At 34.1% G+C, this 10,971-nt stretch overlaps 1 protein-coding gene across 4 annotated transcripts; it reads left to right on the plus strand.

Moving 5' to 3' along the window:
* Positions 1–374: 374 nt before the first annotated feature.
* Positions 375–10,777, plus strand: LOC103701070 (cytoplasmic tRNA 2-thiolation protein 1). Of its 4 annotated transcripts, none has more exons than XM_008783024.4 (10): positions 375–702; positions 2,145–2,259; positions 3,018–3,160; positions 5,038–5,157; positions 5,973–6,085; positions 6,176–6,268; positions 6,371–6,411; positions 7,895–7,961; positions 8,071–8,182; positions 10,432–10,777. In XM_008783024.4, exons 1-10 carry the CDS (start codon positions 595–597, stop codon positions 10,606–10,608), a joined length of 1,089 nt encoding a protein of 362 aa, XP_008781246.1. In that variant the 5' UTR covers positions 375–594; the 3' UTR covers positions 10,609–10,777. The 4 variants fall into 4 exon arrangements, with proteins under 4 accessions (XP_008781246.1, XP_026658013.1, XP_026658015.1 ...); XM_026802212.4 differs by having other exon boundaries at positions 409–702; positions 3,018–3,113; XM_026802214.4 differs by lacking the exon at positions 2,145–2,259 and having other exon boundaries at positions 409–702; positions 3,018–3,113.
* The last annotated feature ends 194 nt before the right edge of the window (positions 10,778–10,971 follow it).

Below are 10,971 nucleotides of genomic sequence, written 5' to 3' on the forward strand. Positions count from 1 at the left end.
TCATATTATTAAACAGTTAATCTATCTCAATCTACAACAAGTTGAATCAAGTTAAACAACATTGCTACTCCTATCATGTCTCACGGAACAAACGAAATATTGCGGTCCTGTGAAATTTAAAATCTTACTTCAAAGTGCCCAGACGTCCTTAGTTCACCTGCAAAGCCATGGCATGCGTACCTCAATTTGCGTGGAATACATAAAATAAAAAAAATGATCTATATAAATCCCTGATTGAACCATTAATCATTGGAAACCACAACATTGTGTATGAAGTCCGCGATGTCTTCACTTCAACAAGGAGAAAAATTATCTACAGGCGCTTGGTTGCACCATAACTTACTCAGTAGGTCCTTAATCACAAGCTTTATCTGAAGTCGGCGGAAAGAATTCAATATTCCCAGCCCTCTTGTCTTATAAATAAAACACGTGAATCCCACGAGCCAAATTCTTCTGCCAGTAACGACCGGCGGGATACTTCGACGGCTCAGCCGACTCCCAGTGGAAACTTGCTTCTAAACCAAGGCGGATACCCCCCAACTATATCTATTTTTCCGTCCTCCGGTCCCCGATCGAAACCCTAGATTCCCGTACATGGAGAACGGCGATGCGAACGGGAAGCCGAAGAGAGCGGTGGGTCGTCTCTGCTCTATCTGTAACCAGAAGAAGCCCGCGCTCAAGAGACCCAAAACCCTAGAGCAGGTTCTACCTTTCGATTCTTTCTTTGCTCGGCGATTATGATATATATATTTTTTTGAAAGTAATTTGTATTTTTTTGATGTAATTATTAGAAGGATAAAAGGGCTGTGAATAAGGTTTTGGTCGAGAGTTCTCACACGGAGAGCGAACTGAAGATGGTTACGAGTTTCATTATACAGGAAAAGAAAAAAACAATTTTGTTTATTGATGCAATTAGAATACAATTTTTGATGTTTTCGTTTATTCTTCCTTTGCCTTACGATTATTTTTTTCTTTCTTGGTAATTTGTATTTCCAGTGCAATTATTAAGAGGAACTCGTCATCCAGAGTTTGCACTAGAGGGTTATGGATTTCATACTGATTTATAAGCAATGAAAAATAAAAAAAAAAAGAACAAATAAGAATTTTTGTTATTGATTCTGCAAGTTTAGAACTTTTGATATTTTCTTCAATCTGCTGTGAGGTATTTAGGTTAAGGAAATAAAGGGGGACATCAGGGTCATGGAAAGTAATGCTAGATGACATTGTTTGTATTTAGGGGATATGTATTTTATACTCTTTAGGGCTGTTGAATTCAGGGAAGGACAGCGTGCATAGGGAAATTGCTTAGGAGCATTGCGCAGGGGTGCCTGATGTGGTGAATATTCTTTGATTATGTGAAATAGCGAAAGAATTATAACTCAAGATAACTCTTAAAAAGAATGAGTTATACAATTATAGTGAAAGGTGGTCAACAAAGATCAGACATAGTTTAAGCAGCTTAAGGGTACATTATTGTTCTTTCAATCCGCAGGGATCGATTTGTTTTTTACTTCATGAGTAGAAAGAAGTGAGACAAATCCATGAAGAAGTTTAGCTTTCCTGGCTAGCTAGCATGATTGAGTTGCAGGCAGATTACACAAAATGATTATGAGTTATTTTCATGGTTATGCATGCTGCTGCCACATATGTGAGAAGAAGCTATTATACTGTTCTATGACACTCTAGGCAAGACTGTCACCCCACTGTGTTTTTTTCTAGATGTAGGTAAGGTTTCAATGTTCATTGCAGTTCTAAATCTTTTCTGAGGTTTCCTAACCCTACTAATCCTCTTTAAGTTAAATTGAAAGATCTACATGAAGAATTCAGTATATGTGGACATAACAACCATCTGACTCATTCGATTGGTCTTTATGCAGTTTTGCGTTAATACTATTCTTCAGTTCATGCTATCTCGTCAAATTTTTGCCTATCATAATTTCATGCATCAATGAGTGTTTAGATAAAAAAAAAAACAGATTTTTGCTTTTAAATTGGAGTTTAGGTTTATAATTTTATAAGTCTTTGCTCTGGCACCTGTTTACATGGGAATATAGGCTCAGATTTTTTTTTACCTTTTATTATATGTTACATTGAGAAAGTATACCATAGTCACATCTAGAAAATTAATAAATTTATTTCTTTAGATATGTAGGGAATGCTTTTACAGTGTCTTTGAGGAGGAGATTCATAATGTTATTGTGGATAATCATTTATTTAAACCTGGTGAGCGCATTGCAGTTGCAGCTTCTGGAGGGAAAGGTGAATGATAAACTCATTGAGGTGAACATCAGTTGATGCTCATCTTATTTTTACTGACATAACTTGTCTTGATTCTTTTTATTAAACCCTGTTAAAGTTCTTGCTTATTGTGGCGTCGTATTCAAGCACATTGTATTTGGTTTTGATGCTGTGTTTATTTTCTGCTTCTCTTCCGAGATATAAGAACTTCTTCACCACTGTAAAACTTATCTTGTAACATATTTAGACCGTAGAGAAAAACTCAAGTCAAATTTCAGACAATGGTATGCAAGATGTTGCTGTCTGAAGCACACACATTCAATTTTCCTCTTATTATTTCTTATTCATCTTCTTACAGTTTGAGCTATTTATGACATATTTTACTTGGACTGCAAAATTCATTAGGCTAAATATTTGCATATTAGACTAGGGATATAGTTTTCAACTCTTCAGTGTTCTCTGATGGCTACTAGTTGTTAAGACTTAAGGAAATACTTCATGAAAGACAATAAATGAAAAAATAATTTTAGTAGATTATGAGAACTTGTTAGAAATTATAGGATGATTATTTCCCTTTATACATCATAGCTTTTTTCCCCAGAGAGATCATTATTTTTTCTTGGTTACAAATACAAGAGACTTTACTAGTACATAATATCTACTAGTTTCCACATTGTCATTATAATTTCACCCCATATTTCCTTTTGCCTGACAATAATCTCAACCTTGAGCTTGAAATATAACCTAAAAATTTGCAATATGACTTTCCTTCTATGCAGATTCAACTGTTCTTGCTTATGTGTTGTCAGAGCTAAATCGTCGGCACAATTATGGCCTGGATCTCTTCCTTTTATCTGTTGATGAAGGCATTACAGGTTACCGGGATGACTCACTTGAAACTGTCAAAAGAAATGAAGTTCAGGTCCACTGATATATGACTATGTAATTTATTAGTATTTGTATCACTGATACCAATATCCTCATGATATAGTACACAAATTTTATCTGTTCTATTCATATTCCCAAGAAACCTCTGTTTATAAGTTTTTTGTCAACTTTTACTAGACATGCAACTGCTTAAAATCTACCATTCTATGTTTGTGATCAGATTTTCTCCTTGATAACTTTGTATATGAGCACCATTCCCTCTTTTTTGCCTTCAGACTAGAGTAAGTTACTAATAATATATGTTCAACCCACTCCTCGTAGTTACCATTAGCTCACTCATTTTCTTGATTTAGGTTTGATGATGGAGTAATTTAGAATAACAAAGATTTCAACATCCAAAGCATCAAAAATTTTCAATGAATTCTACAGAGATACTTATGCATGCAGGTGTCCTAGATCTATATGAGAAGAGGTAATAATGCGTAGCACTTTCCAACAAACCATATTTAATAGTCTCTTTAATTATATATTAAAAAGTTTTGAAAAGGCATTACAGCCAGCTGGTAGGGAACATGAGAAAATTCAGCTGGTAAATCTTTGGATCTTAACTAATTGATTTCTAAATCCTAATCCAAGTGAAACACTTCCATCAAAATGGAAAGAAATCTATTAGCTACTATCTGTCTCTCTTTCGCTCTCGTATCAAAGGACTATTAAAGATATTTTTTGATTAATAATTGAAGTGTAAGTAGCAATCATTATCCATCCATTCATTATAATGGCCATTATATGATGGATAATAGATGCTTATTTTGAGTTTATAACCACTCAAATTAATTTATGTTAAATAAATAATGATCTGGTAAAATTACGTCATTGGTTTTCTGATTTTTTCTGCTGTAACGACAAATAACACCTGTTATAACAATGGTTATTCATTCCTAAATAAGTTTTGTGATATATAATTTTGGGTATATAATAGTTGTTATTGTTATTGTAGCAGTCAATCAGATCTTAATGTTATTACTATTTTTTTGGTTACGAGACATTTAAATTTCTGGTTTTGAAAAATAAAATTTCTTTTAAAGGATTGTTTGATGTTAGAGAGATATGGCTGCTAAAGATAGGTTTCTTGTTATTTAGTTTTTTATTTAGTTTAAAAGCCAGCATGGGCACTGTCTCCTGGTTGGAACTGGTTGCCAAGCCTTTTTTAATTTTGTGAAAAGAAAAAAAAAAGCATTAGTTAGGGTCAGATGGCAATGCTACACATCATAACCTCAGCTTATTTAGACGTAAAGTGCCTTCTTGCCTGAGTATGTCTAGCAGTGCTCAAAATTTTCTGCATATTCATAGTCACATATATGCATAATCTTTGCTTGAGAAAGAAACAGGATCAGAAATGTGTAACGTCAGAACATGGATACTGTCATGCATTCTCTTTATTTTAAGAAGAAACCATGACTACAATTTTGTACGATCTCTTTTTATATTAAAAAAATATGATTTCATCCTGGCGTGCTCTTCTGGAGCAAACTTATGATGTTACTGCCTTTTTAAATCTGCAGTTTCTTGGTTGTCTAGATTGGATCATTGAAAGCAACATCTCTTTGAGTGTCATCTGTGGGTAATTGCAGTATTGCCTGCATAGAATGGAACTTGATTGACTTGGGCATATGAGACAGAAAAAATGATCTAGCCATTTAAACTGTTACTGAAGCACAGAAGAGTGGGGAAATGATAATAACATGCCTTTTGCACTTGTTTTTATGGATGTTCTTTAGCTGATGCTTTTCTTTCTTTTTTTCCATAAGATTAATCTTACCAACTTAACATGTCTGCACTTGATGAAACTTATTTTTAGTTGTATATTTTAAATATGATCTGATTTTTTGTGACATCTGCTTCTTGCAGTATGGGTTGCCACTGAAAGTGGTTTCATACAAGGATTTATACAGTTGGACAATGGATGAAATAGTGAAGACAATAGGATTGAAAAACAATTGCACATTTTGCGGTGTTTTTCGCCGTCAGGTATCTGAGATTTATTTTTTCAATTGGAGTGAATGTAGGCAATTTCCTTTTCTTTCTTTCAGTACCACTTTGGTACATTGTAAGTGTTGCACATGTTCTTTCCAACTTATTAAAATTATTGAAACAATATGGGTACCAAAAAAAAAAAAATGCCATCTCAAAGAATCGATATGCAAGTTGTAAGGTTATTCTGTTAGGGATCATTGTTAGCAAAACTTTAACAAACAGTACATTTTCTACAAAACTAGTTGATTTTGTGTTAAAACTGGAAGAAAAATTTATGTATTGGGTCATGATGGCCCTAAGATCTTTTCATTAAAAAAATTATTATTGAGTTCTTTAAAGATTTAGAAACCTTTTGATGGAGATATATGTTTAGAGTTTGAATCATTACTCAGTTCTGAATATCATATATTTGTATAGTAATTAGAAAGTAAAAGTTGCTCCACCATCAAAGTTGAGACTGCAGTATGCCAGTAATAAGTTGGAGAAACATTATAAACATAGCTTTTAGAATACTTGTTAAGTTCTATATTGGCAGTGGTGGGCTTATGAGCAGCATTAGGACATATGCTTTTCTTTTCCTTGGTAACTGTTTATTTATTTAACATTCTTCATTCAAATGTTTTTTTTATAAGTCAAAGATAACATATGACACTTCTTTATTTATCTTAGAAATTATGAACCTGTAGTCAATTCTCATAAATACTCGGAAGTAATAAATTCTATCTCTTTTTATGAAAATTTTCGGTTAATTGTAGTAGGTCAGAGATCCATTTAGAGCTTATGTTTAAGATATATTGTAACTTTTATAGGCCCTAGATAGAGGTGCTGCCCTAATGAGAGCGGACAAGCTTGTTACTGGGCATAATGCAGATGATATGGCAGAGACTGTTCTCTTAAATATTTTACGGGGTGACATTGCAAGGTAATGTACAGCCAGTAAGGTTTGTTGCTTTTCCTCCCTGTTATCTCTTAATTGTTTGGTAAAATGATGTTTTGATATTATATCTTGTAGGTTGAGTAGATGTACTTTTATAATTACTGGTGAAGATGGACCCATTCCAAGATGCAAGCCTTTCAAATACACCTATGAGAAGGAAATTGTCATATATCCTTTTTCTTTGAAATGCTGATGTTACATGGTCTTATGGTATATGTTACTTGAGCAATTATTTAATTGGATAAAACAGTAAAGCCTTGACAGTGTTACGTATGCATACTTCAAAAAGCTGGACTACTTCTCCACGGAATGTAAAATTTCATATTCTAATTCTTTTATTTTTTGTCGTTTGATCTAATTATTTTGTTAGCTTTACTATTCAAAGATGTGCCTCACTTCTATAGTTTATAGATGATGCTTAAGTATTGATTGGAATTCATGGTATATGCTTGTAGTTACATTTTCTTTCTACAACTAACATCATTTTATACCTTAAAAAAAAAGGAAAAAAAAAGAACTAACATCGTTTTAGTAAATAAAAAGATTCCTGGATAATGGTTATAAATCATATTAGATTTATATGAAACAGTTAATGATCCCATGTTTTCTATATGCCTATGCAGCTCAGCCAGTAGCCTCTGGCTTAGCTACAAACTGGATTTTTTTTGTCTGATTCGCTGGCTCTTGCACCATTTCTTATTCATGATGATTCTCATATAGCAATGCTATAAAACATTACTAAGCTAATGACTTCATTTCCCTCACCACATGATATCTGAAATTCTCTTATAATGCTAAAGGTGATTCTTTTGTGAATTTGTGCTATTTTACAATGCTGATTTGATTTTTCTAACCTACTAGCATGTCTGTGTCTTACATAACCAAAGGACACTTGTAGAACGTGATCGGTACATAATGCTGAATGTTTCAATATTGCTAACTACCAGTATTAGGTGATAACTTGAGTTGTAGTTGTTTAGCAGTTAAAAACAAAATGGTGTTCAGATGGATAGTGAAAATATTCTCTTTGTTGCACAAAACGTGCAAGGAATTCAGTACCAATATATTTAGAAACCTATAACATATTGTAAAAATACAGGATTTATAGAATATGAACCCTATCAGAAGTTTTCTGCATATAAAGCAAAATGCTTGTCTTACATAATGCAATGTCAGTGGCCATATATCTAAAAATGAAACTCTCACAGGATGTGGAAATATATCAGGTCATCCTCTTGGCGGTCTTTGGATGCATTACTGCCATGACATCAGGTGTCTGAGTGGTCAAAAACTTGTATTATTCTGTAAAATTTGGAAGAGAAGATGTTGGAAAGCATAGGGATAGGAGAGGTTGAAGACCCCATACCTCCTTAATTGTTCAGGATAATATAGACCATTCTAGTAGTTGTTTGCATATACAGATAAGGATGATTGATATCAATTAATGAATAATATCACACCTTAGCCAGCCAATGTGTAGTAAATAATTTGTCTGTGTATTGTATACGAGGCTTTTGAACACCAATTATGACATGGTCTTGCATTTCTGGAATGGCATGATGCTAAGGGTTTCTGTTCCTATAACTAGGTAGTTGTATGCATCTCTTTTGTTTTTAAACTTATGTATGCATACGAGGCAAATTGCCTAATCTAATTTAGTTAGACTCATGTATTGAATGGTTGGCTTTTTCAAAAAAGATATTGTCAATTAACAGAATTTTTCTTTGCATTTTTGTTGTGCTTTAGAATTACTGTGTATATCAATCTCAGTCAGAATTACTTCTCCTAGTGCAGGCATTTATTCTCCTAATGCATATCGTGGGTTTGCTCGTGAATTTATTAAAGATCTCGAAAGGATTAGGTGATTTATTTTTTAGCTGTATTTGTTTATTCCAGATGAATTCAACTTATTCATAATTAAGTAGTTTCACCTTGTATCTGTAACTTAAGCAACCTTTCCAATGATATAGGCCACAAGCTATACTTGATATCATAAGGTCAGGAGAGAACTTCAGGATATCTACATCAACAAAGATGCCAGAGCAAGGAACATGCGAACGGTGTGGTTATATTTCTAGCCAGGTATGATATCCACAGAAAGTTTTATATGCCTTCATGATCTTCCATAACTATTCTTTGCCAACAAGAACAACAATAACAACAATAACAACCGCCACAACCATAACTATATCAGTTAATATCATATAATATAATCAATGTTTTAGAAAATAAGAATACTTTGTAGAAAGTGAATATTAGGTTTTATATTACAAAATCCAAGGCGGACGTCCTTACCGTGGTAGCCAGAAAGTATTGTCACAGGGGAGCTTCAGAAGCTACAAGTTTATGCATGTAAATATGTGGCTAGGCAGACAAACATAGTAGCAGACTGCATGGCAAATAATGAGAAAACTGAGATATTAAGTATTATGTATGAGCATGTCTCTATATTGACTTTTGAACGGTAGGTATATTGACCTGAAGTCCATTTTGTAAAAAGGAAGAGGGGATGGTAGTACAATATTACGTTTATTTGACATTGTTGTGGACAAGAAAACTGAAAAAAAAGGTGAATAGTATGGATGACAGCGCATTACTTTCATGTGTACCAAAGCTTGGGCTTCAATCTGTTCCGGTTAACTGTGGGTTTATCAGGAAAAGATTGTGATATTCCTGTTCGTTCATAATTCCTACTCATGTGGCTCAGTTGGAGCCAGGGAAGTTATTTGCCTGTGCGGATGATGGATCTTCAGGTCTGCTTATACAGCTGCTCAGATCGCTTCTTTATGGGAAGTTTAAGGCAGGCAGTTATTAATTATGATATCTGGGAGTGACCAGTAAATGATAGCTGATTTTAATCTTATTTTAATGGAAGCCCCATTGGGACATTGTTGTCTATTCTGGTGCTGGGGTAAATTTAGTGGTCATACTAGGTGCATCAGGTCTAGATAAAGAACAAGACAGACATGGTGCTGAGCTTATTATTGTAATTTCTCTAAAGATTGTGCATAAGTGGGATGGATCCTGCAGGACTTGGGACAGGGTCATTCATGAGCTTAAAAATAGTACAAGTATATTCAAGGTTGTTGACATATTCCTTGTGGACTTGCAAGGTAAAAGGCATCCTGTTGTAGGCGTAAATCCAAGACGACGTGACAAAGCCGGTATTACAAACTCTTAATATGTTTGCTACTGAAAAAAATTAGGGCTACTATTGACTAAAGGTTACTCGGTTTCCTTTAGAATGAAAGTAGCTATGAAGCCCCTACAATTATCGATTCAAAAGGCGAATCGCTTAGATGGGATAAGGCTTGCTCTTTATGCTTATGTTTATTTAAAAGAGATAGTCTAGCAAATTTCCTTTTATGAGCTCACTGAACTAATAGGAATTTGATTGATAATTACTCGTTATTATCTAATACTACATAAATATTATCTAATCTAATACATATAATGCAAACAGTTGGTCCAGCCATGTGGAGCTGGACTCTTGAGCTGAAGCTTGCCTCAACAAGACCATTAATACATTTTTGCTAATAATAAATTCTTGCAGGATCCTAAATGAAGAATTTTGGAGTATGTTGGCCATCCATATTAATTCAAGCTATCATTACCTTCTTTCACGTGGATTGGATGTACCAAAAACTATTTAGCATAAATGAACACTTATGAAGACCAATCATCTGACTGGAATAGCATAGAACAAGCTGGCACACTTTGCCTGTGTTTGGATGTTTCAAGGTTCAAAATATGATGATGTCTTGAAATTTTTTGGTTGGGAAACCATAGAATGCAAAGTTCAGAATTCAGGGAGAGCTACTTGGTTTCAAAAACAATGCAGTTAGAAAAATGAGGCACTCCGGTAGGAAGAGAGATTCATAAAATCTAAGAACCCTACCCAAAGAAGAAACAAACATTTCAAGGATTTCGGGAAATGCTTTTGATCTCTTAATCCTGACTACACATGTTTAAAATTATAAATTCCATTTTCAATTTTCCAGTTAAAAATCACATAATGTTTTGATTAGGTTAAATATCCAAACTTAATCCTTTCACGAGGTTTATAGTATTTTAACTCCCAGTTACTTCCATTAAAAAAAAAGAAGAGTAGGCTTTCTTTGGTTTATAGGAAACACCTTCCCATGCATTTGTGGGAAGGTTTTTGCTCAGTTCTTTGAATATATGTTAACCAGTCATTTGTATAAGAAATTGTTACAATCGACGCTGATCTCATGTTCTTTATGGTTCATTATATTTGTAAAGGTGCAGATAAAAATTGTATGAGATATATATTTACTAGAGCTTTGATCATTCTGTTATCCGACTTGCAGAAATTGTGTAAAGCATGCCTCTTGCTGGAGGGGTTGAATCGGGGTTTGCCAAAACTGGGTATTGGAAGAAGTAGAGGGCTCAACAGTGCGAAGGAGGATGGGGAACAAAGAATGTTACGTTCAGAAGTGAAAGGATCAAACTTACAGAGCAAACAATGTGGAACCCTTGATTTCTAATTATCTGCGGAGAATTCTTTCTGAACTACTGAATATTGCTCATGTTCAATGTAGTGCTAATATCTTGCTTGCGTTTGCTTTTAAAGTTGTATCACATCAAGGAGTGCCCCACTTGTATTCTATAAAAATCTTCAGCAATATCATGAAATCTTAATTTATACATGCAAAATTGGACTGCTTTGATGGAAGATTGTATGTTAGCAGTTGATGGAACCATAATCCAAAGGATTAAGCCTGAACAGGGGCAGCTTCTTTCAGTAGGTGAAATGCTACATATTCACCAGAACTTGTACCGAAGCAGAAGCCAATCTGCACTAATTGCTGGAAATTTGATGATTCATATCATGTAAGCGTTAGACAATT

The sequence above is a fragment of the Phoenix dactylifera genome, chromosome 16, assembly GCF_051530095.1.
Source record: "Phoenix dactylifera cultivar Ajwa chromosome 16, Ajwa_hap1_PhDact_Kaust_v1.1, whole genome shotgun sequence".
Taxonomy (NCBI): domain Eukaryota; kingdom Viridiplantae; phylum Streptophyta; class Magnoliopsida; order Arecales; family Arecaceae; genus Phoenix; species Phoenix dactylifera.

What these genes read in the sequence shown, in the direction of transcription:
- LOC103701070 (XM_008783024.4), top strand. Translation starts at nt 595, where the DNA reads ATGGAGAACGGCGATGCGAACGGGAAGCCGAAGAGAGCGGTGGGTCGT. An exon ending in AAAGATCTCGAAAGGATTAG is followed by an intron (nt 7,962 to 8,070) that starts GTGATTTATTTT and finishes CCAATGATATAG; the next exon opens with GCCACAAGCTATACTTGATA. An exon ending in GTGGTTATATTTCTAGCCAG is followed by an intron (nt 8,183 to 10,431) that starts GTATGATATCCA and finishes TCCGACTTGCAG; the next exon opens with AAATTGTGTAAAGCATGCCT.